At 37.9% G+C, this 27,041-nt stretch overlaps 1 protein-coding gene across 4 annotated transcripts; it reads right to left on the bottom strand.

The window, feature by feature from the left end:
• Positions 1-374: 374 nt before the first annotated feature.
• On the bottom strand, positions 375-17,487 carry LOC117411945 (SLAIN motif-containing protein-like). Of its 4 annotated transcripts, none has more exons than XM_058989247.1 (9): positions 16,823-16,842; positions 12,616-13,256; positions 6,486-6,625; positions 5,404-5,547; positions 4,543-4,677; positions 3,714-4,028; positions 3,312-3,449; positions 2,579-2,903; positions 381-1,700 (listed from the first exon to the last, which is right to left on the bottom strand). In XM_058989247.1, the coding sequence occupies exons 2-9, from the start codon at positions 13,236-13,238 to the stop codon at positions 1,634-1,636; spliced, it is 1,887 nt and encodes a 628-aa protein (XP_058845230.1). In that variant the 5' UTR covers positions 13,239-13,256; positions 16,823-16,842; the 3' UTR covers positions 381-1,633. The 4 variants fall into 4 exon arrangements, with proteins under 4 accessions (XP_058845231.1, XP_058845230.1, XP_058845228.1 ...); XM_058989245.1 differs by lacking the exon at positions 16,823-16,842 and adding an exon at positions 17,307-17,485 and having other exon boundaries at positions 382-1,700; XM_058989244.1 differs by lacking the exon at positions 16,823-16,842 and adding an exon at positions 17,316-17,483 and having other exon boundaries at positions 383-1,700.
• Between the last annotated feature and the right edge of the window lie 9,554 nt (positions 17,488-27,041).

The following is a 27,041-nucleotide window of genomic DNA, read 5'->3' as shown; positions in this document are numbered from 1 at the left end:
AAATACATTTCTAATATTTACCATACAATATAAAACTGCATAAAGCTTCCATTAATTTTTCACCGGCATATTTACTCCACGAAACCCATACATCTGACCTTATACGAATAAAGCTCTCCTCTAAAAATGCATATAGTGGCCTCTGCTGGCAGAAATTAAAATGGCCTTCTAAACCTTTTGTCAGAATAAATCTGTGTACTGGTTCCCTTATTGTCATTATTACTGCATATTATATGTTATGTTAACAGGATTTAAAAAAATAAATAAATAAAAAAAATAATGATATTTAGTTTTGTTTTTCAAATACACATTCATAATGTTTAAACCACTACTTCCCAGTACCTTCTCACATCATGGGCGACAGGTCAGTGTCTTGTCCCTGGGCTGGAGGTAAAGAGATGTGCATGTAATGTGCTCAATGTTGATGTTTGATTACACTTTACAGAGATAAAAAAAAAAGCGTTATGTTGATAATTAAGACAATTTAACAAAACAATGGTGATGCAGCCTTCAGAACCCAAAATGCTTGTGTAGATCTGTTAACTTGTTCCGATAGCACAACCGTCTGTTTAGAATTCATTGAAAGAATCTTAATTGTAGACTTCACAAGAGTTTGAAAAGGCCTCCTTGTTCAATTCAACCCAGATATGTCACAAAAGCTATGTGCTCCTGTAGTTTGGGTTGCAGTATTTTTTTTTCTGCTTCTAAAAATAAGCCATTTAAGAGTTTAAAGTATGTTAGAAACATGTATCCACTCATGGTTGTAACTCGTCAGTTTCATGAAAAAGTAGATCACCAAGACCTACATTCACCATATGTACCTGCAAAAATGTAGAGATGCACAGACATCTCTGTATATGCCCAGATTCAAAACCTGTGCAAGCCAAACATTTGGCAGAGTATAATTTGGCTTGAACAATAAAACACAAAAATGTTTTTTTTTTTTTTTTTGTTTGTTTTTTATAAAAAAATGTTTTGGGTGAATTTGTGGCTAACAGTAAAGTAGTGCATTGCCATGGCTAGCAAAACATGTATTTGTGATAATAAAATGGTACAGACATTTGTAAGCATAGTTTTCTCTCTCCTCTAAAGCACTTCAGACTAAAACTAGATTCAAAGCATCCCACCCCCGTCATGAAAATGACACTATTTGATGGCATTTGCATACAGTACGATGACATTTTTACTTGGAGTAGCAATATGTGACCTCTGCAGTTAAGGGAATTTTTTTGATTTGCCCTCAAGAACAATTCTTATATACACCGTAGCAAAAGATGACTAAAAATTTCTGTTCGAGGTTACAAAATGATTTCTGCTTCAGAAAAAAGTTTTCCATAAATCTTCCACAGCTGACACTAAATTCTGTATCTCAACAGTCCAGCAGTCTAACAAAACACCATTAAAAAAGTCCACCATCTTTTATGGTTCTGGGGACTGGAAATGTGGAAATGTTACATATACAGATTACTTGAAGTTTAAAAATACCAGCAAGTGTCTCCTGTTAAGCAGGAATGCATATTTTCTCGTGTCTGATACAGAGCTTGTGGCCCAGCCCGCTGGGTTTGTGCTTCAGTAGGAGCTGCTGATGTGTATCTTTGTGTTCAGCGGGGAACGGGGAGAGCTCTTTGGGATTTCAGTAACATCCATCCTTCCAGGACTCATCTCTGACGGGGCTGCAGGTTTTCGTTAAGCCCAGAGACCTGCCATAAAAAAAAAAAAACGAATCAAATAAGATTGGTAAAAACAAGGTGAAGAGGGGAAGTATATGTTCTCTCATTTTGTTTTCCTAACATTTTCCCCTCCAAGGCACAACACAAGGCAGAAGTTGGTTACTTGGAACACAGAACACATACTCTATACATTTTTGGCTGGTTTCACAGACCTCTTGGACCATCTTCAAGATGAAACCTAATTGGGATCTATGGAACATTATAACAACTCAACTATCAGGTAAAACGAGAACTAAACACCCAGAACAACATACAAATTTAATCTAAAACTATGAATATGTATGAAAGCACTGCCCCCAGTGGATGTCAGTTGTAAATGAAGCCAGATTCAAGCTCAGGGATCCAGATGAAAGACAGAGTTACTGGACCAATGTACCCTTCGGTCCCTACAAGAGAATATTTCTGTAATTAACATAAGGCAGGAACTGGAAACTAATCCAGCTTTCACAGCATTAAATTACTTACACAGTTTATCGAAATGTAATACGTTTGTAATACAGAACCTATAATTTGGATCAAATGTGGACATATGCAAACAAGAAAATAAATCAACACTTTGAGCCAAAAGGAATTAAGACAACCTTTCAAAAGTGAATGACCATGAGTTTGCAGAGCACCAAAAATGAAGGAAACAAAAAATAAGCTATTGTGGTCTTACTTGTGTATGAATAGCCACATATTTAAAGGAACCTTGGAATTTATTATAGTCAAACACATCCTAAGAATAAGGTCAGACAAGTAACATGGCATAATTTATTTAGCATGAAAGTATAACAGTAGAAAATGAACAGCGGGAGCATCCTTATTCCAGAGCCAGGGTTGAGAGAGTAGTGAAGGCAGTACAATACCTCCTGGATGGCTGGGGCAGCCTTCCCCTGGGTGAGCCTGTGGGACCCCCAAGGGAGGTATGGGTTCGACCAGGGGTTTGCTTTGCCCCAACTCCAGTGCTCCTGCTGGTGGACGAGACCCCTCCTGTGGAGCCTGAACTGGAGCAGGTGGGTGACTGAACCCTGCAGCTCACCCCAGAAGGGCCTCCTAAGCCTGCTGCTGCTTTCAGAGGCTGCCTGGATGCCCCCACAGAGCCTGCATATCCCACAGCTTTGACAGGTGCACGGACTGACAACGGTGACTGGCTACTAGTAGAGGGGCCACGCAGCTTACTGGAAGGCAAACCTGCAGGACAGTGAAAAAGAAAACTTGTAAAAAGAGTTAAAAAAAACAAAAAAAGAAAGAAATAAACTCCCTGATAAAAAGATTCAACTAATTAAACTAGTATGAAATAAGTCAAAGCAAGGAATACATCGCTCAAGTTCAGGCACACATGACAATATTCAAAATACATTTTGTTAAATGTGGATTAGACTTATTTTCTAACAATCACTTTACGCAGATGTGAATTTTTTAAATGAAATTAATAAAGAGCTAGCTCTTGGCTGGGGAAAGGTTTACAGAAAAGCGAGGTGTTTCAAGCACAAAGCAGATGTTCTGTGCCCATCATCAAATAGTTGTCTCAAAAGTAATATTGTCAAACTGTTTTCAATCATACGTTACACAATAAAATGAACAGTCAGTAAATCAGACCTGTGGAGGTGTGCTGCAAGCGGGAGATTCGGCTGCCGGGCCCTTGCAGGTTGGACTCCACGCTGCGACTGTTCCTCACTGCTTCCAGGGAGCGCAGGCTGGTGCGGGCCAGGTTGGGCATGCTGCGCCGCATGTCATCTGAGAGATACACAGGGAACAACACCTTAGACATCTTGACACACCCTGCACGAAACATCTCTGTATTTACACTATAGTCTGCCCTGAAGCTATTCTGTTCCACATGTTTATCCCATCAGGAATCACTGAACTGAAAAGAGTACATAAATGAGAATCCCAACAGGACATTACCAGTTTCACACAACTGTATGTGGTTAAAAAAATAAATAAAATAAAATCTCCAGACCCATGGACTTATACCCACCCCTTTAAATGTTTTCCTACCTTCATTCTTGGCAAATTTGACCAGCTCGGGGACAGGTCCCTGAAGGGATCTACGTGGGGGTCGGGCATGCGGGGCAGTGGCTCTGCTGTACTCCGCCATGGCACTGGGAGACTGGCAGCGAGGGGAGCTGAGTGGGGAGGGGGAGTAGCGGTAGTTGCTGCGGTAAGACAATGAGTAATCCTCCTCTTCGTCCTCCAGGCTGTAGGTATCGAACTCCTGGTCACTGTAAGTTCCCCTGCGTAGTGAGTGCAATGAGGCACTGGAGCTACGTCGAGACACTGAGGCAGAGCTAGAGGCGTAGTCTTGACGCAGGCCTGTTCACAAACAAACAAGCTTGTTAGGATGGGGAGGGGTAAATCTGAAGATTGCAGTTAATTTTTTCACATTTACTCAAACAAAAAATACTAAGTTTGAAAATGTATGTTTTATACAAGATGTCGACATTGGTTAAATGCATTAAAACTAAATAAATCTGATCTGTAATTAATAATTCAGTTTATATTAATTGAATTAAATGATCAAAATAAGTGGCTATTTGGTCAATACATTTACATACCTTAACAACTGATCGATATACAGTATTTGAACATGTATATAATTTTAGTATGTAAAATTGTCAGTTCTTTTATATTTAAATTAGCATATATTCAAGTCTTAAAACTCAAAGCCTCATCCATTATTATTTGTGGGGTAAATCTAAGTCAAATTAAGTTTTACTATTCTTATAGAACTCACTGAATATTAGAAGTAACTTATAGGCCTCTTTTTATCCCTGGTCTTGTAATCTTTAAAAAAAAAAAAAAAAAAAAAAAAGATAAATCAACTTGCTTTCTTCTTGTAAGCGAGCCATAATCTGTACATCAGTGAGGTCTTGCAGTTTGTATCCCATTGAGATGGAGTCATCAGAGGTGCTCTGCTCACTGTCAACAGAGGACTGGGAACTCAGGGCAGAGTGCATGCTCCCTTAAATTTACAAGGACAAAGAATTATATTAATTCATACAAAAATAATAAATCTACTCTAAAGTATGGTAGAGCAGTAGCTCTAACCTTATTAACCCACCCTACCCTGCACTGGGATTAAAAAAGGTTTCTAGCTAGTTCCCTTACTTACTGTTGTCAGACATGAAAAAAAGGCTTCTTAAGTTTTGAGAGCAGATCAGCAGCATGCAAAGCATACTCAGTAATACAGTTTTCATGCAAGAGGTTATTTTAATCATCAGATACCGACAAACATGACTATTTGTTCTTGAAGCTTTGTCCCCAAAATACATTCACATTCCATTGAAAAACAAATGTCTGTACTAATATAGGGGAGCAAATCTATTGTATTAGCTTAACCAAGCAAGTACCAGAACTCATGACAATTTTAAAACCGTAAAAAAAAAATATATATATATATATATATATATATATATCCATGTTTTCTTACACAAACACCTGTTTAAGAGGGTAATTTGTCATGCATTTATTTATGGAAATGGGAGATGAGGGACATATTCTACTTTAGGTGTATTTATATACAGTCACTTTTAATTTGGTAGTCCATGTTTACATGCAACCCAGCATGCACTGTAGAAAAACAATGCCACATTAACTTGTAGAGGCCAAGCAGTGTATCCCAGTGTGACTCCGCCAGGCCAAATCAAGGGTGTCATTTTTTTTGTATTTTGTTAATGCCATGCCATACCTGAGCTGCCACAGGTTAGTAGTGATTTGTTAGTCGATTTGAGATACCCAGGAGAGTTTAAGGCATTGCTAGCACAGCCCACTTCTGAGGTGGAGCTAGAAGCACACTGAGATGGGCTGCTGTAAATGTTCTTCCATCGGGTCGCTAGAAAAAGGAACAAGCAGAAAAATGCATGCATGGTTAATAGAACTCACCAAACCTTCAATTCATACTTTAAGTAAAACCAAAACAAACAAGTGGAATGCAAGTTTCAACTAATGGAAAGTATCCAATATAAGGAGACAACATTTCTACAGTAAAATAGAAAACAAATGAAAAAAATAAAAATCACTTGTCAAGTTTGCTAGTGATAACTAAAACAATAGTTTTTTGAGATGTTTTGTTTTAGATTTGCCTTTACAATATGCAAAGAGCAACTGCTTTACATAGGTATCTGAAATACATTTGGATAGGTTGTACAGTGAGTAAAGCACATGCTATTTGTTTAAAGTCACATGACTTTACACTAGCCCATGTTAACTTTAAACTGCAAGACTAAAGCGCTATAATTTTAAAAATGTAAAGTTTATGTACTGTAAAAAAACAACCAGTTGAATTACTGTGCATAAAGGTATAAAGCAAAGTATTTCTGTTATCAATGAAACAGTTTGATCACACAATTAGAACACAAAGCAAATTTATCACAGTCCAGCTGAAAGCTATTTGTAAAGGTATCTGAACAATGTATCATGACATAACACGATCAGCCAACAGACTTTCTTTCCAAATTAAATCATACTACACAAAGCCGACAGCAGGGTTCGGTCACGTGAGAAAACATTTGACCTACAAAGGATATTTTCTCTAAGAAAGCTTATTTGATTGAGTCTACAAAGAGACAACATCCGCATCCAAGAACCTCCACATAAACTAAAGAGTCAGCATTACAATTTAACCCATTGCTTCCCTTTGAATTTTAAAGTTTTCAACTTCTGACAGTTTACAAATTGACTTGCCTATTATTAATTGTTTTAACGTCCCCACCACCACCCAACCCCTCTAGATAGCTTTTCTCCCAATTGTTAGGAGGTGTAATAACACACTCTGATCAAGGCGACCCATGAGGGTGCGGCAAGCTGCTTCAGTCTCTTGGCTGGGGTGGTCCAGGACCTGACGGCACCACTTCAGAGGGCTCTCGGGTCTCTGTTCTGCTAAAAGCTTCTTCTTGGGAGACACGTACAACCTGTAAACACATAGAAAATATTTTAACACACTGGGAATAAGTGAAAGATTGTAAAATCTTTGGTATTCAGCGACAGTTTTTTTATAGGAAGACTGGAGGCTGCAGAACAAACGGGAAGAACATTTCTAAAAAATGCTGGGTATTAGACTGAGGTAGGCGCGATACAGATCTAATGCACTTTTATTTGTAATTTATAGACAGTGTCTTGTGTTCATTTTTCTTCTTTTTTTTAAGCAATAGGTCTAATTCGCAATTGTGTATGACTGTGTAGAATGATAGGTTCATAGTTAAGTATCTATTAATTGGTCTTACAATAAACACAAAGACAAGTGGTCTTTCTCTTGGACAAGCTCAATGGAGAAACAAACATCTAGCAGAATACAGAGATAGAGACACACAAGTGTAGTGTAGAGTGTTAAGTCCCTTGCCAGCTGTTTACTTCAACAAGAGCTCTAGAAATAAGTGAATACAATCTATATAACTGGTTTAACAAGCAGCCCGAGGTAAAAACTATGCATACAGGGAGCAATCAAAACACGTTATGCTCTTGATGAGAACAAACAATTAATTTGTTAGACAGGAGAGGATTTGGTAAGCCCACTGAGCATCAAGGCTGAGTCTGTACTGCCTCAGTCTTACTCATAGGATAGGATAAGCTGTGCTGGTCCACATATGAGAAGTACAACAAAGTCTTCTAACACACTACCCTGTACTAATCTAGGAGATGTTTTTAAAAAAGTCATTAACACTCGAACCACCAGACGTACCTATATACCTAGAACTACCGGAGCTGTCATTTTGACAGCTATATTAAAATGCGTATAAACCCATTGTATAGTCGCACACAACGAAACTGTTCTGTGTTGTTGTTTGTTTTCTTGCAGGATTATGTTTGTTTTTGCAGCCTGCTTGGTACACTGAGGGACACCTGTTACAACATGAGACTTGGGGGTGGTGTTGGAAAGGGAGTTATGATTGGTTGCATTGTTTAAAAATGTTGCAAGTTTATGCAAATGCTGGGCTATAAAATGGGGTGGCTTTAGCAGCTCAGAGCCAACTTTTAGGATGCAGCGGGAGCTTATGACATTGTGGAGCAGTAGACAATTACAGTGCCTGAGATTTGTTTGTTTGTTTTTTTGTTTACCCGTCTTATTTTGTGCCTGCTGAGTTAGATTCATTTTCACTAGACAATAAGTATTTTTACAGTTGTTGATAAATCATGTCTGAAAAGGACTCCTGTAGCTATTTAAAATAAAAGCGAAGCTTTCAAGTTCGATCATGTGATCGATCTAACGTGCACTATGACTGTTTTTACTATGATGGTCAAAACGACAGCTCCGGTAGTTCTAGGTATAACGTCTTATATCTCCATACGTTTCTGCAACCCTGGGTGTACTGATGCTTTGAGATGTTTAATACATATATTTTGGAAAAGTAATAAAAGCACAGACGCCTAGCTACCAAATCAGTGAAGAAAAATGCATTTTAAAAAACGTGATCGATCAAAATGACTGCTCCAGTAGTTCTAGTGTTAAACAATAAATAATCATTTAACCTAGATGAAGGTCACAAAATATAGCCTACAAATCAGTCTTCAAATGAAAATAAGAAATTGTTGGTTTATATTAACCATTTTTAATATACAGTACCCTCTTCAAAGTCTTTGATAGCCAAGGAATTTCAGCTTTGAAGGGACACATGAACATATAAGTCCTATCCATCAATTAATGTTAGCACACACAAGAATCACAGAGTGATATTGCGGTTCAGCGAACACAATATTAGTTACTAATATGTTTGCCATGACAGATATGATCTTATACGATTGCTTGAGAAGTTTGTATTGATTCAACTTCAAGGATTTCTATTTGACTTACAGCAGTACTCCTCTTTTGTCTGAGTAAATGGATCTGTAATAGAAAGACCACCTATTAATAAATTTAAAGCACAATCATTTACACCTTATGGCTTTCGAAAAGAAGCCATCTGCCATTATAAACATTGGACAATCAGAATCAACCTTAAATCTGGCTGCTCTGAAAAGATTGTTTCAGAGCACTGTAAATGGTTGTGAGCTTTGAGTGGAGAGGTTAATGTTGCAGCAAGCACAGGCTTCAAAAAACAATTTTTAAGGCTGCAATATTGTACACAACAGCATATCGCTTATCTTGTTGGGAGAGGATAAACAGTGTGCCATTTTGGCTTGGTGCTAGAGACTAAGTACTCTGCAAAATGAATCACATATACTTACACCACAGTAAATAATGGATTATGCCTTTTAAACTGATTACGATATTCAATGTTGCAATTATGTTTAACTAAATCACTTAATGTAGAAATGCCAGCAATAAATTATTATACAAAACAAGAAAATACTGGTTTTGAGGTTTCAAAATGCAGTTAATCACACAGAGAAAACTAAAATATAGTAATCCCTATCACACTATCTTAAATTCAGAACTACAACTCTCACTTTAGGATTACTAAAATCCAGTCAAAGTCATTCTTCCAGTAAATTCTTAAAAAAAAAAAGAAAAAAATGTATATATATATATATATAAATGAAATTCAGTGCAAAAAGAAATAAACGTAGCAAACAGGGGACTCCGCACAAGAATATAAGACTGCTTCCGAGAAACATTTCAACAGTTTCATCTTTGCTAAAGTGCATCAGACTGGGAAACACAAGAATTTCTTCACATTTTTCTACTTATGATCGGCCAAGTTGAGCAACAATTGCCCATTCAACTGTAAAGAAATCTATTGCAATATAAATATTTTATTCCTGAACTATAAAATATGAATGCACCTTTTCAACAAATTTACCTTTCTACAGAAGAAAACTATAAATGGACTAACAAAAATAAAGCATTCCCAGAAGCAAAATCTAAAGGGAATGGAAATGTATTTGCTTACGATTGTAAGTCGCCCTGGATAAGGGCGTCTGCTAAGAAATAAATAATAATAATAATGTATCTAATCAACTGGTTTGTTAACATAAAGTAACATTGATCTGTGAACATCCTGTGATCTGTATCACTGACTTGACCATAGGCTAAAACAAAGCTGCCCCCCAAAAAATTCACAGGACACTCTTGTAATTGAACTTGTACTATTGAAAGAACCATAGAACACTGCATACCAACTTTAAAAACCACCATTTCAAAGAGTGTGGTGTGGAATGTATCATTGAATTAATATGGCCAGAGGTTAAAACAGGGTTGTTGTGAAATGGCTGTTTCACTAGTGAGATGCACAGGAGATGGTTATTACAGCGCATAAATGCATGTCATTGTTTTCTGCCATCCCCAGTGTCCCTGCTGACAAGCAGCAGCACATTTTCCTGTCATTAATACATCTACAGTAAAGCAAGACCCACCTGTGATGCAATTATTAACCATTCTAATTAAATACAAAATATACATTTAGTTATTACTATATTTACCATGAAAATGGTCAAAGATACCATTTTTTTTTTATTTAGATTTATATCCAAAGCAAGAGATACGGTACTATACTTTTTGCTAACAGGCCTGGGTGCTTTCACGAGTTAGATTCAGGGCGATGGATCACTGGAGCATACATAATTCCATCTAGGCTTCTTCTATATATAGCACAGGGCAATTATATTTAAAAAAAAACAGTTGTTTCTAGCATCCAATACCTAATACTGTATAATATACGAACTGTTTAAAAAATCAGGATATAAAAAATTGGATGCAAAACAAAGGTTGCATATCAGATGGATAAATGCACCCACCCCCAACTTTGACCCACTTCAAAAGTGAACCTTATTGTACAAAAAAAAATACTGTATTTACTTACCATAAAAAGACTACAGAACACCTAAATGGACATCGTAAAAGAAAATAATCAAAAAAACTAGTGATTTGTGAGTTATTATTGGGGCCGACACATTGATGATCGAGCCTGATCCTACTTTTGTTCTCAGAAAATTGGTCAACTGCAAAGCAAAATGTAGCTCATCTACGGAAATGACAGTATAGCAAAGACAAAGAGAAATTACAAAAGAAGAAAAAATCTAATGAGGTTACCACAATCTCTTACAAGTATTAAGCACTAATCCGTGCTCATGAGATACCATCTCGTGCGCACAAGATACTAACCCATGTTCCTTTAGGAGTTCCGTAAAAGACTGCTCGCTACTCAGAGCAAAAAAATAATAATAAAATGTTTTTTTTTTATTCTTTATTGCACACTGGGATTATAAGAAAATTGCCGGATTAGTTGGAATCCATCGTTTTAATTGTCCTACTGTTCTCACTTTGCAAATTGCTAAATTACAAAAGGCATAATATTCAAGTATTAATTTCAAACTGCAACCATACAATATAACAATTATGCCTCTGGGATGGTACCAGTTACTTAACAGTAGAGTCATAACTGATATGGACCAAGTCCTAACCTTGGAACTCAGACACAACATCTGAGTTATCAGTTTCGCCTGGCTCGTTCATCAGATTCATGTTCCTGGATCCTTCCTGCCACTGACACTATATTTACAGAGGAGATGTCTGCACAGACATACGTAGCAGTATTCAGAATTCACTATATTCATTCAATAAATACACAAGGATTATCAATGTGGGGTAAACTTTTGATTTCTGACTAATTAAATGTGTCAGGGTGCCCAGGACAAGTGGATTTTCTTCCCCTGATATTCCAAATAATATAAAGGATAAACTCAAACACAATGCTTACTTTGGGTCAAAACATTATTACTGTGTAGAAAAAGTTAAGCAGGCAGAAGTCAGGTCATTGTTATTTACTATCCCTTTAGAAGGTACAGTTAAGCAAATATTATCTTTACAAAACAGAAACAATCACAACCAGACACTGATTACTTTACCTTTCCAGAGTTAAGCTTACACACGTCACCAGTACAGGTTTTTGTTTTATTATGAATGTAAAAAAGCGCTCTGTGCATTGAATGATTCAGGGTTAGTTATCTTCGGTTCAGATGATGAAAACGTAGAACGGTTCAGCAGTTTTGATTAGATGATACAGACTCTGCAGTCTGATTGATTACGCTTTCCTGTTGTGCTACAATCCATATTTTGGATTTTGTTTTTTAGACACTGCAAGAGCTTGTAAGGCACCGTTTTTTGTATTGGACATTTGAATGCTATCGTACTACTTTGGATGGTCATTTATTATTTCATGTTGTAGTTTCACATTGGACACTGCAATTTCTTACTTGCAGAAATTATGTAAAGCCCTTGGTGGACCAAAAATGTCACATGGTTATATATTTTTTAAAAGTAGCGACTTATTTTAGCATTTTTCACCTACAAATGTGTTTTTTCATGATGTGCTTTTGTACTAGATACTGCAGCTTTAAAGTGTAATGTTTGTTTTGTGAAAAGACTTGAAATGACAAAACAGTGTACACACTGCAGCAGCTTGAATTTCATTTTTTTTTTTTTTTTTTTGTTTTGTTTTTTTAATGTGCAGGTGCTATCCCCATTTAAGATTCCTTTGTTAAGAGTATATGCATTTTTATTGTTTTTGAATAATAAAGAGTACTCAATGCAGAATTATTGTAAATTTCCACCAGTCCGATTTTTGATTAAGAAGTTGGTTGCTGATTGCACCTCTACCCGAATTAGCACCACAAGCTTGTACAGTACAATTCAGCTAGCCAGCATGCCACAGTGACTGTATGCTTTCCATGCTACCTTTATTATGCAGGTCTACAGTACTCTGAAATACAAACCAAATCAGTGCTGAATGCTATTAATATCAGTCTGATTCACTATCAAGTAGAGACGATACTGCCCTTTAGCCCACAGTAGTCCAGAAATGATAGGCAATACAAAGTATATTTTAGAATTGCAATGCAACCTGTTAAAGGTGAAGAGTCACTGCTTCACAGCTTCAGAAAGTAACCCTGTTTGTTGGTCTGTGTAGCAGCCTTTGCCATCTCAAAAGGAAGAGCAACTGGGTCTTCATATTGTGAAAATACATACCAACTATCTTCTTCATCCTCATCACCATCCTCCAGGTTCAAAACTTCCACCTCGTCCAGAGCGGACTGGTCCAGTTTCTCCTCAGCACCAGGATCTCCTTCACAGTTTGTCAAATCTGTTGTGGACGAATCCTTGTCATAGGACACCTCGCTGTTACTCCTTGGCAGGTTCAAATAGTTGTTGACATTGTCACATTGGTCCACCTCCAATCCATTGACATGCTCTAGGTTGGTCAACTTATCTACACTGCTATTGCTGTCATGAAGGTGCACATCCAAGTTTGTGACGATATTGCTTAAGTTAATGTTCCCATCAGGCCGTAATGGGACAGTTTTATTTGCAACCCCCTCAGTTAATGTGACGTCCCCCATGGTCCTGTCATTTATGTTGCCTGCCGCTGTAAGGTTGCTGTTAGCCCCCATGCTCTTCCCTCCCCGGTTCCTGAGCTGCTGGTTCTGGATCTCTAACCTTCTCACCAGGTCCTGCAGCTTGCGGACCTCCTCCAGTTCTGGCACAGACTGATTCTGGTCAGCCTCAAACCCAGGACCCGGTCCACCTCCCAGCTCAGTCGCAGCACTGTGACCTAGTGGCTGTATCTCAGTGGCATTCTCGGGAACCACCATCTTTACTCACCACCGAGACTGTGGAGACAAGAGGGAAATGATACCATAGTGAGACGCAAAAGAGAGACAATAATGAAGAACATTTACGGTAAACTCATCTTTAAAATAATAATAATAATAATAATAATAATAATAATAATTTTAAACTGCTAGTATCTAAAATAAATGTAATTGCTCTCTGTAATTCCAGAGCTGTATACAAATACATATTTTTGAGTAACCATGTTAAGTGGTTAAAGGATCTTAAATATGCAGTTTTCGCACACTTTTTGCAAAATGTAATGACTTCCATATTTTTACACCACACACCCCCAGAGACACTGAATGTCATGCTGTCCTGATGTATTTTCAGCAGGTATATTGCCTTAATTGAGTGCCTGCCAATTTCTTGCACATTTCTTACTCTCGATGCCTAGACAAGCTGTCTGATTAATTCTGGCATGTAGAGTGAGGGAGACTTAACAGATTGTGTGTTAGATCAGCTCATCCAGTGTTAACTGACTGTATATAGTGAAACAAATTGTCATCCAACTTCAATACAAACAAATTCAGACATAAAACTGAAATGCTTTCATTAGCAATAGTCAAATATAGTTAAATAAAAAAAATAAACAAGTTCCCTGTAGAGTAGTGAATTATTATTTTAGCCAGTTTTCTCTGCACTGGAGTAACAACTGCTGAGGGATGGAGGGCATAAACATCAGCAGGTTCCCTCCACATTTTTCTGACCAAGCACCTTTGCATTAGGTTTACTACCGGGAGATAAAAGTTAAATTTCCTTCAAGCAAAAATGTGCTCCAATGCAGATTCTAAATACCAATTAAAGCTCTTTCAGGACTAAGATTTTCAAACCCAGTTTACACTAGCCACTTTTAAGGCAACTCTGAGACAGCTTAGGTCTTTTCTATGTAGCGTAAACGCAGCCATCCTAAAAGAGGTCTGCTCCAGAGGGCTCTGCGACGGCTTTGGTCTATTTTTTGCTGTACTGTGAATGCAGCTGCCCCTGAGATGGCTCACTTTTGCCACATACACTTGTGGGCAATGCCCCCATTGTCAGTGTCAAACAGGCGCAGACAACAGTAACAGGAAATTGGGATTGTTACTCGGACAACAACCAAAAAATATCTTTGACAGAACTCTGAGAGAGAGAGCATTCCAAAATACAAACATACTTTTATATTTGTGTTATAATGTGGAAATACATTTAATAATTCCGGTGGAATAAATGTGGAACAAGCCTAGTTGCCACGAAAATTACGATTGTGTTATTATGTACTGTTATTATAATGACTTCAGAGTTCCTACGCAGTCAGTGAATTGAAGGGGAAAAAAAAGAAAACTCCCAGTTTTGTGAATATGAATATATAATCACTAGCTTCCAGTCCAAAAGCACTTACAGTTACATATAAGAAGAGTTGTCAGACTGATGTGTAAATGTAGCCTATATAATAACACCTGTTTCTTTAAATGTCTGATATGCAAGTGTTCAATGCTTTGCTCCATTTCTGATGGCAAAGTAGAAACACACAAGGGACACAAATGACAGGCTTGTTGATTTAAACACTACCGCCTCTGTGTTTTGGGTAGAGGAAATGTCTTCACGCAAGGGGTGGTCGAAATGACATCATTGGATATGCACTACGGTTAAGGGGTTATGCACGTGCATAGTGGGCCAAAGCTGGCACAGGTCTGCTCAAGTGTAAACAGGTGGCTCAAATTATAAGAATATTCTTATCTTATCGGCTAGGAGCCAGTTGAGGTCTAAGTTGTAAGTGTAACAGTGCAGAGGCAAAGTGCACTGCTACATCACTGCTCTAACTATTGCTTGAGCAGACTGATGCATTAATCAATAGTGGGACTACAGATTAATCACCACTGCCATAACAAGCTGCACCATCTGGATTCATGACACTCCAGAGGATCTGATCAGGCTTGGAATAAATGACATGTTAGGTACAGATCTCATAACCAAAGGGCATTACATTTAACATACAAGTAGGCAACTATACTGAGCATCAAAAGTAACGTATCACTTATATTTGAGCATCAAAAGAAAGTTATCACTTATATTTGGATAAAATTCACCAGATGTGATCGAAAAATGACAAACTTTTTATTGTGCTGATTAACAATTGACATCACAAAGGTGTAGGTGTTGAGGCTCTAAGTCTCCCAGTTTGTGGCCTGTCATTGACAGTGTGTGTCTGGTTATACCGTCTCGCCAGGTTTGTAATTGCTGGCTGTGAACACCCAAGACGGCGAGCCACAGCACGCTGCCCTAGTCCAGCCTCCAAAATGCCGATTGCACGAAGGCGCTGCTCTCTTGACAGACGTGGCATTTTTTTTTTTTTCTGTGATTTTCTTTATTGCTTTTATTCAAGATTGCAATTCAACAGCTGAAATCACTCCATATCCAGTGTGCAATCAACTGTCTCACTAATTAGGTGATTAATATGCTTCAATCAGTCACTCATGGTCAAGGATGAATGATCGAGTGATTAAAAAGAAACCAAAAACATTTTGTCTTCATTTATGTCCATCATTTATATACCTTTTTTTTTTTTTTTTTAAATAAAAAAAAGGTTATAATAATGATAAGTTTCTTTTGATACCCTGTATACATAGGCAGGTTCAGATGCTCTACCAATTGTGCATGCAGGTTAGAAAGACTTCCTCCTAAATGACTTGCAAAACAAATCTGTTTGAAACAAGCTGCAAATTTTCTCTATAGTTGGTTAGCAGCATTACCTAACCAAGCTCGTGATTCACTGTCTCTAATTTCAAAAACCATCCATAAATCTTTAGCCCAGGAAGTGCTGCTTTAAATTGAAAAGTCTGCATTTCCCATAACAGCTTGGAATGAAAAAAAAAAACATATGTTCAAAACACCTTCCAATATAAAAAAAAAAGGAAAAAAAGACAGTATTCAATGGATGCAACTTGCGGTCCCCATGTGCTATAGCCTACTGAGTTACACTATATATATATATATATATATATATATATATATATATATATATATACACACACACACTCAATTAGATAAAATCAGGTTTATAATAATAATAATAATAATAATAATAATTAAAACATCCAAAAAAAAAAATTAACCAGTCCTTGGCATTCTCCCACACACCAAGGCCAGAGAGGCTGTAATATATTCTTAAGAGCGATTGACATGGGCTGTCAGTTGTCAGTGCAAAAAGAGTCAGGAGTCGTTTATGGCCAAACTAACATAGGGGTTCGCTTTACACACAATACATTTTATCCAGTCTCGTTCTAAATAAATATTGGATCTTTATAGAAATACAATTTTTAAAAAATTACCCTTTGATAATGATAAGAAAAAAACAAAACAAAACAAAAAAACACATACATAATCTATTGTCTATTTTTTTTTTAAATAGTTAAATGTCTTAATACTGTTTGGAGGTTAAAATAAAATAATAATAATAATAACAATAATAATAATAATAATAATAATCTATCCCTGAAAATCAATGACTAATAACACTTTCAGGCAATAATATTAAAAGCACCATGCATTCTCTAAATCTGCAATTCCTAATGTTTACAATACATACAGCAGTAAAACTGGACACAGGTCATCCGCTGCTTTCCCCACATAAAACAAACTGAATTTAAACAGCAAAAACCGTTGTTTTATAAGGCGCTACACTGTATACAGCATCCACGTTTGTTCTGTCACCCCTCACCCACCAACACACAACAGATTATATATGTTGTTTGCCACTTCCGTTGAGATACTGAATACATATGAATTCAATTACACGTGTGTACGCTTTCATTCTAAGCATGTCACAGCTGTATTAAGATAATTAAAAAAAATAATAATATACTGGATTGTAGATGCCCCATGCCATAAACCACAACAAAACGGTCTGGTGTTGTTTCCGTTGAAACAAATTCAATTTGAATAAAAAAAAGAAATCCGGAGTTTCCCAAGGTATGCATACACCAGCGATATTATTATTATTTTTTATTTATTAAAAATGTTTTTAAAAACACGATTTTTTTTTTGTTTTAAATATGAAACGTCAAACCCACAAACAATACCGTAATCCCGACGAAGAGTGTCTTTCTTTCGCCTCTCTTCTCCTTGTTCAATAGCGCTCGCTCCCTGCTCGAGCACTTTGCGCGGGCACATCAAAGAAAGAGGCGGGACTATCACGAGCGCGTCCGGTATTGTGGGCAGGGTAAAAGGTTCCAAAAACACAAAACCAGCAATGTCGTTGTGTGTACAGTAAATGTCTTTGGCAAACAAGGATAATGTAATCAGTGTATGTGTGAAATATGTATGCAGCAAGCTGTGACCGGTGCAACCAATCTCATTGTAGGTAGCAGCATACGTAAAACGTGTGGGCTGGGTTTCAAGTGCACATGGTGGCAAAGAACTGCTATGCTGATTTATGAAAAATGAACAGTAAATTGGTAGTCGATTTGGAGTAAATTTGATGCATGAAATAAACGCACTAATATCTACGCACTAATGAAACTGGGTACATGGATGCATCAAAATGTGACGAGCAAAACTACAAAAATATTTTAGCACTACAAATACGGGTCATAGCTTGAGGGATACCCATCGAGTTTAATGAGTATCTATTTCAAAACCACAATCAATAAACCAAATTGATTTCCATCGAACTTCAAGACAACTGCGAGAGCTATGCAATAGCATTTAAGAACACTCATGTCAATCATAAAAATAAATCATGCACATACTTTTACAGACAAAAAGAGACTGAAGCATTGTTAGGTGTTTGCTTTTCATAATCTCCGTGCACAAAGATTTGACTGGAATGAGAAAGGGCTATCGCTACTGACAGTAAGCACTTGGCTCAAAGCCAGGTAAAGGGAGATTTGGGTTTAAAAAATGCAATACGTCAATACTCTTCCATAGAACAGAACGTGGAACCACTCTAAACGATTGATTGCAAACAGCCAGTTAGCGTGAAATCTTACATGTTATACCAATGGACTGACCCCTGTGATGCATGGTTTGCTGAGCTACATAATGCGTGTTTGTGATTCAAGTAGTTTTTGTTTTACTTCTAAATTGTAACACGCACAGGGTAAACGAGTGTTCCATTGTCTATGGCAGGTAGCCAAAACAGAAGAGCAACTCCTGAACTCAAAATATTAGTGAAAACAATAAAACAGCTGCAATCAGACCCTCAGTTCTACTGTATTATAAAATGTCAAGTGTACAGACAAAACGCACATCCCTACCAGCAGAGGTCACTAAAGTCAAGATTTAGTAACCTAAACCTTTAGTGACAAAGGACTACTGGTAATAAATACTGTATATTTGTTTATAATCTTAAAGACTTTATAGTTTTAGAATAACAACTTTCTTTTAAGATTTAATGACGCGCAGGGGCAAAATAAATGAGCTTCAAAAATAATCTGGAAAATGTAACCAGGTACAGCAAAAGAATATGAGACTTGCATGTAAGATGTATGTAAGGAAACAAAGCTAATTACTGAGATCACTAAATGATCCTGTATCTTGAATGCTGGATAGTGCCAATTCAATTTATTGAGTGACTCAAATTACTTTTATCACCATGTCAGAACTCATTTCATGATTTTTATTGCCATGTTGCTGGTCAAGAAACAGAACAGTCAGCTCAGTGCTCAGTTTTATTATTAGTGTTTTCAGAATTACTTTTAGCTTTTAATTGTTTATTTATCAGTCCATGGATTCATTAAATTAAAAAATGTAACAGTCTGAACTTTCCTAATACAAAACATTCCAAGTCAGCCATGGGTAACCTACATCATGTACCCCCCTGCTCTACCAAAAGAGGGCACTGCAGTGCAAGATTATTTTTGAAAATTGACACTAGATTCCTGCCAAATTATGAGCACTTTATGAGAGACCCCAACGAGTGTGGGTTGCACTTGCAGCGAGATTATATTTACAGAGCCATATAAAACAAACTTGCACATATTAATAAAGAGCAGAATATAGATAAGAACTGGCTGCAGCGCACCTGTGCCACATGAGACCTGAGATTCCCACCCCTACTCAACTGCAAACCAATTTAGCGATAAGAAAGCACAGATTACAAATGCCATCCTTTCAGCCATTCAGGTGTGTGCGTCGGTTCCTGTTCAGTTTTTTGGTAATTCAGTTCCACGTGAATTGATAAAGCAGTCATTTCTAAAACACGGAACTCTCCTTCTTTTAAATACAGAGCCCTGTTGTCAGTCTGGTTGCTTTTAACATTTTTGAAGAATAAAAAAAAAGATATACAAGCTACCCATCTGAAAAAAGTGAGGTTAATTATTGCCACAGGCGTGGGAGTTACAGCATGTTAATATTAACTTGAGTGTCGACGCTTTGATAGGCTATTGCTTCCTGACTATCTCACAAAAGTGTGTATCAATATCAAATAATCACCAACATAGGAGTGGCAATACATTAGCAAAGATAGCACAAGGGCAGTTACAATGGTATGAGCCACTGGTAGAATGGTACCACAGCAGTAACATTTTCCTATTTTCAATAGTGACAATACACACTGGTAGTCAATTGCAGTATAATAGACCACTTCAGTATATCTCCACAAACATTGTGTTGTGATTGACTAATGGTTCTGATGGGGTCTACTAAGGTTACTAGAGGACATGTATTGTAATAGAATCTCAATGTTAAGGGAACGTCCATTTTAACATGCTCTGAAGACTCGCATTTATTGGAATGCAGACCAGCAGTTTTGCATACCTAATTACGATACTGTAGAAGCTATTTTTACATGAAGTCAGTTAAAATACTGTAAGAATGGTTATAGACTATTTACTGTAATACAGAATTTGGCAAAAGGTTTTGTTTTCCATAGCCAGTGCCTGGCTCGGCCTTTCCTTTTTGAAAAGAGCCCAGTGTTCCCTTTATCACTCCAAGACTGTGGAGATTGCACGCTGTTGTTTGCATTAGATTGGCAGACTTTTCTGTATATGAAAAATAAGTACATGTGAACACGGTTTTCATTACCTGTAGCAAACCAATCTGTCTATTTCTTGTACTCAGCCTTAGGAACAGACAGAAGAAGGCTTCAGTCTGCAGTGCTGCTAGCCTCTCTCTTAGACAACAGTGCCTCTCTGATGTACCTAACCTGTCCTGTGAATGGAAGTCTAACGGGTTTAGTCTCATGTGCTACAAATTGCACTACAGTAAACCAACCCCTATCCATGAGTAAAGGCATAGATATGGCTTTTTGCATTGTATTTTTGCAGTTTTGCCATGCTTTTTCAAAAGTTATACTATGCATTTACCATAATTTACCCTGGTTTGCCATGTTTATTAATATGCTTTACCATTCCTTGCTGGTCTTTACAAGACATACCGGTGCTTTACCATGATTGCAAAGTGCTTTATTACACTTTGCTATGCTTTAACCATGGGAAACTTTTATAAGACGAGCCTCACCCTTTACAAGCACCAAACCCGCCCATGCCCTGTGCAATCAAAGAAAGACAGGTGGCTCCAGTACTGTCACTGCCACACCTTTCACAAGTATAGTTTTAACCTTTCCGTGTTCTACTGTATAAGTCCCTGAAGATGTACGGTAGCTCTTTAAGAATGTGACATACACTGCAAAAACTGTTTGCCAGGGATCGTCACAACTCAGACAGAATGTTTATTAATGTGCAAAGCCCTCCACTGAACGGTTCAGTAAAATTCCACTCCAACCGTTAAGTCGGCCTGATAACTTCAAAACAGTGAATTCCAAACTGTAAAGGGCGCCCTCTGTAGGACACCTTTTAACAGTTTGGTGGTTGGTATCCTTTACAAGGAAGCCACTGCCCTCTGAAAGAGGACCTGATCTGACAAGGCCAGTTCAACAGGTAGGACTGCAATGAAGCCAAGCACTTCCCCTCCCATCAAGGCTGCCAGGTGAGTTTTTTCCTGAGGACAAGTTAGAGAGGAGTGATGAATAGGAGAGGCATGCCCCCATAATCCCTTCCCGAATCGGTATATATGATGGACATTTTACTACAATATTTACTGAAACCATATTTTTTGTGTGTTTGGTGTTGTTAATAAATGGATAACTAAATTACCTGCAGGATTAATATATGCACAAGTCCTCTGCTGTTTATTTAATTAAAATACACACCCCCTTCCCCCCACACACCTTGTATCATAGAGCTGTCCCTAAACTGCTCCTTAAAGAAACCCTGCCCCTTTAAGTCCTCTGCTTGTAAACATTGTTAATGAGAAGAGCAGAGGACTGTGGGAACATCCTGTCTGATGGAAGCCCTGATTGTGCCACAGTGTTTTGGAAATACCCAGTTCCCCAGAGGAGAAAGTTATTATAGAGAGAAAACAGAAATCACACACTCGCAAAGCACTGTTTTTCAGGAATCAAGACAATAATAGAATAGTCTGTCTGCAGTGGTGGATTTACTAATGCAACCAAGGTTATCTAAATAACCAGCCTGATAGTCTGATGGTAACCTAAGCTAAGAATGACCTTCTTCAGCAGTCCTAGTACCTTAGGAGATCACAGTGAACATGGTCACTATATCAGTGAATGACAGAAGCACTTAGTAGCCACCAGTCCAATTGGCCATAAATGTTTAGTACAATTGGTGATCAGTTGATTCATATTTTGCTGTTTGAGTACAATGCGAGGGTACTGCTAGATAAAGTAGGTCAAGGTTATTCATAATTACACGACAAATGGAATCTCTCTGCCTTACACTTTCATTGGGACTCCAAATCCTGTTATCCTGCATAACAAGACAGTGCAGTTTCAATAAGCAAATGTCACAAAGGTTCCCTTTCCAAGCACAGCACAGGCTGCCTTTTATTAAAGAGCAAGTGACTTCAAATGTAATATGAATCTTTAGATAGATAGATAGATAGATAGATATGGGTATAGATAAAGTCTGTTAGTAAACAACACACACTAATATATGTTTCTCCAATATTGACTTATGTGTTTTTTTTTCTCTTATCCCTGCCTCTAGGTGACTGTTTTTCACCACGTGGCTCTCCTTCCTGATCCCAGAGAAATCGTGTGACTTTGTTGGCCTCCGATCAGAAGCAGGTGGAGCTTTGCACTTGAGAACAAGCTTTGTAAATCTGTCCCGTAGCGTAGTGATGATACAGCCCTTGTTATTGTGTAACGGTATCTGCAGAGTAGAAAACGAGGGGGGTTGTTTTTCCCATGTCTCTGTGTTGTGATGGGTGACTACAGGAAATCCTGTTGGTGGAGCTGTGTGTTTGTGTGGAGAGCAAGGCCGAGGGAGGGGGTCTCTTTATTTGAGGGGTCAAGGCAGGGCCGAGTGTGGTGATGAAAAGCAACAGGAGGTGAAAATTCTGCAGCTTGTCAACTTTCCAACTAAACACATGGTGTCAGACCAGAGGAATGAGGGACATGTTGATTGAGAGCTGTTTAAAATACGACAGTTGACTGCAGATATTCACATTTTGTTTGATATCTCTCTTTCATAGGCTTATAGTCAACCAGAAATGCTGTTTCTGTTCTGAAAATATTTTTTGTTCCCCTAGTAAATTGTTTTTCCCATGGGAATATATTTTTTTGCGATGTCAATATTTATTTGGGATACACTAACTACATTTTTATTACATGTACAGTATTTTCAACAAAATTATATGATCAGGAAAAATAACTAAAAATAATGTTTTTAATGTCTTTCCTCACAATCACAAAGCTGCATCTAGTAAATATCTGTACATTATAAATACAGTATAACTACATAGTTAATGTATCTATATTTTGAAGTGTATCCTTTATTTTTCATGCAAAATTATTCAATGTGTTTTGTATTTCTAAGCCACCATACAAAAGGGTACAGCAATGTACTACAGCCTATTGATTTATATAATTGTTAAACCATTGTGTTCACATAAAAATATACCACTTTGGTATCAGTGCACAAATGCTACATTGCACCATAAACTATTGTATTGCTCTGGAAGATCAGTTGGTAGGTAAAGCATTGTAAAATCATGAAGGATAAACAGGTGGTAAAGCACAGACATTAAACATGTTAAATACATATTATTGGCAAGGCAAAAACATTTCACTTGGTAAACAGTTACCAAGGATAAACCATGACGACAATCCACAAACTCCTTTGTTTAGTATTCAGGGTTCATAGCTCATAGACCCCAGTGGAGACAGGTAGGCTATAAGTAATTTGTTCACTTCTTTCCAGGAATACACTGTCCTTCTACAGACCTGCTTTTAAACTGACCTGATTGAACAGTAATGTTGCTTTAGATGGTATTATGTTAACAGATTCTAAATATCTACATCAGCAAACAAATAAAGCAATCCACATGATATCACACTCATTAATCACACCTGCCACAAAAAAAGCTAATAAAAAGTGCCTTTGTGTTTAGGCATTAACATGCTCACTTGATCTACAAACTAAATGACGGCCTGTTTGCCTTTTCTTTGTTGTGTTTGTTTTTTATAATCACGATAGCGGCTCCCAAGTGGCGCATCCATGGAGTGCAGGATGCGCCCTATAGCCTGGAGGTTGCTGGTTCGAGTCCAGGCTAATCCATTGCCGACCATGGACAGGAGCTCCCTGGGGGCGGCGCACAGTTGGCCAAGCGCCACCTGGGGGTGGGGGAGGGCTTAGGTCGGCCAGGGTGTTCTCGGCTCACCGTGCGGTCTGGCCGGGCGCCTGTGGGCTTGCCTGTAAGCTGCCCAGAGCTGCGTTGTCCTCCAACGCTGCACCTCTGAGGTGGCTGCATGATGAGCCTGCAGTGTGTAAAGAAGCGGGCGGCTAACAGCACACACTTCGGAGTACAGTGTGTGTTTGTCTTCGCCCCTCCCGAGTCAGCTCAGCACTTTGTCTTTCTTCTGAAGACATGGGTCCAGATCTAAGGTGCCAATGTGTCACATTGTTCTCAAGGCAGTGTTTCTTTAAACAACCTCCCCTGAAAAGGTCTCTGCTCCAGCAGCCGACTCCTCAGGGAGAGAATTCCTTCCAAGAACACACTAATCAAGACTTGCAGTTCTGTATCTTGTGGGCTGAATTCCTCAATTCACAGAGAGAGAGAGAGAGAGAACTGCTATTGCAGAGAGAGCTCAAAGCTGGGTTATATCAGCAGGGATTGCGATGAAGAGAGATCAGGGGGATAGCAGACCATTCCAAGCACAATGTATTGTATTGTACTTACCAGTAACTTTTATTGCAATCAAAATGTGTTTTCTCTGCACTTCTCTTTCAGAATTGAACACTTTGAATACTGTGTTCAGTTCTGGTGACAACATTAACGCAAGGACATTGTGGCCTTGAAGAGAAACCAGACTAATACCAAAGTGTAAGATAGACAGCAGGAGCTGAATTTATTTAGCATAGAAATAGAAATCAAGAGTAGCCGATTTGTTTTGTTTAGCGTGGATGGGTAGCCCCATCCACAACATAATTAAAACTCATGCAGAAGGTGGCCATCTCCCGAATTAAATAGGTGATTTAATTTGTTGCTAATCGGGAGATGGTCACCTGTTATAAAAAGCCTGCAGCTCTCCAGCTTGGGGTGGGTGTTGTAGGAGCAAGAGCGAGAGCGTGAAAACGAAACTAAATTATAACATACAGGAACAGTGACAGCGACTGCCCAGCCTGACCTGTATGGTTTATTTATTATTTATTGTTGATTTTGTGTGCAAGATTTGTGTTTGTTTACTATTTTGTTTTGCTCGGTGAGCACAGTGCTTTGTTTAAATATTTATTTTATTTTTGGTTTGCTTAATAAAAACGGCAAACGCCATTTGAACTGCAGTACTTCCCCGGTGTCAGTATTTTTGTTCCTGCTTCTGCCTGACGTCAGACCACTCAGCCATCCCTGTCACACCATTGCACAGCAAACAACCCAACTCCTCATGTGATTATGTGAGTTTCCCATGATCGCAGACACTAGAAACTGAGGTACGAGATAAAAACAGTTCCTCATATTATAGGATGTGTTCTGCTTTTATTCCCCAGTTGATTTATGATCTTTGAAGTGTGAATTAAAATGTCAATACTCAGGGTTGAATATATAACATTTCATTTCAGTTCATTTTTGCTGTCAAAATCTACTGTGCTGGCTGCAGCCATAAACTGAACCTTAATTTGACACAATGTTGTGCTCCATTAAAGAGGAAGTTCTAAAATTAGATTTACAGCTTTAGAAAACTACTATCTGTGTGCTGTGCATCAATGAGTATTTAACAGTAAACAGGAAAAAGATTAGGTAAAGTACTGCAAATACCTGCAATACAGAACATATGAAATATTATCAAATTGTACTACATTAAAAAGTAGTACTGTAGCTGCATTCGAGGGCCTGTGGCTTGTGAATGTGTTTTGTAAATGTATGAATGCACAACTTAAATGTATAATACAGTGGAATCAAACATTTATGTGTAAAATGATCTTAGAGTTGGTCCTTATTGAAAACGATTGACAGAGATGGTGGCCTAGTCTTCATATGAAGCAGTTTATTATATGTGGAATGGATGGCATTTAAGACAACAACTTGCACTTGGGATTGGATGGAGCTGTGGTTTGTGTGTTTCACATCAACCCCATATGAAGGCGTGATTGCCATACATTCCAGTGAATACAGCAGTAATGCCAAAAATTCTACAGCACCTCTCTATAATTTATTGCGGTATAGAGGTGTTTGGATTTTAAGAGGTGTTAAGACAGAAACACAAAAATGTCACTTTAACTGTACTCTACAGAAGAAAAAAAAACAGACGTGTACAGTACATGCAAGTTGATATTTATAGGGACCTATTATCTGGTAGTGAGCAGTAAGTTGTTTTCTATACAATTCTTTCATTTTCAGTGCAAAAAAAGAGATGATTTGTACCTTATGTGATAGGCACTACAGAGACTGGTACAGCATAAGTACATAATACAAATGTTTTTTTGTGTTATTTTTAATATACATTTTTTAAAATCAGTTTTACCCCAATTTCACCCCAATTAGAAATTTGAATTCTAATGTCCAAACAACCTTCTGAGGTCTAAAGATCAGTGGATGACCTCCTTTGCCTCTATCCAGCCTATCTGCTCGCCTAACCTGCTTAACCAAAACAACGAATATTACCGTGCTACTGAACCCTGGAGACATCTGCTGCTTGGCCAGTAGGGGTCGCTGTAGCGTGATGAGGTGAACGATCTCCAAGGAATATGCAAGATTTAAAAAAAAATTGGTATGCATGAAGTCCTTCTTTGTGTTTGTATTATGTTTGAAACATTTTTTTTTCAAGCTTGCATTTATGGTCTTGCACGTCTTGCCTGACCCTTTTTCGGCATGGCCCAGTGCAAACTGGAATTGAAGCGCATTGGAAAATGAAATGTATGCATAATTGTATTGGTGCTACTTTCATAAAAAAAATGCTATGAACAGGTATGTCTTGTAAAGGGAAATGAAATAGTTATGATATTAACTGCAAATGTATTTGATTATATTTCTTATATAGAGAATCACCATATCTGCAATTTATAATCAAATACTTTTGCTGTAAACAAGCAGGTCTGTACTAAGAATATTTATTTCAGCTGTCAGTTACACTGAAGTCTGTAGCAGGGGCAGAGTGTTGCTGAACATTCCACAGCAATGCACGCTGAGGCCTGGCTGGTTTCAAAACCCAGTCTGGTATTTCACAAGACAGGGCCGATAGCCAGAGAAGGAGGGAGCGAGCACTTTCAGAGACCAGAGTGAAGAACCCCATTGAAATCCCATTATAATAGCAGCGTGCTCTGCAGAAACCCTAGAATAACTATTAGCAG

Source organism: Acipenser ruthenus, chromosome 16, assembly GCF_902713425.1.
Source record: "Acipenser ruthenus chromosome 16, fAciRut3.2 maternal haplotype, whole genome shotgun sequence".
Classification (NCBI taxonomy): domain Eukaryota; kingdom Metazoa; phylum Chordata; class Actinopteri; order Acipenseriformes; family Acipenseridae; genus Acipenser; species Acipenser ruthenus.
This window is presented reverse-complemented; position numbering and strand designations above follow the sequence as displayed.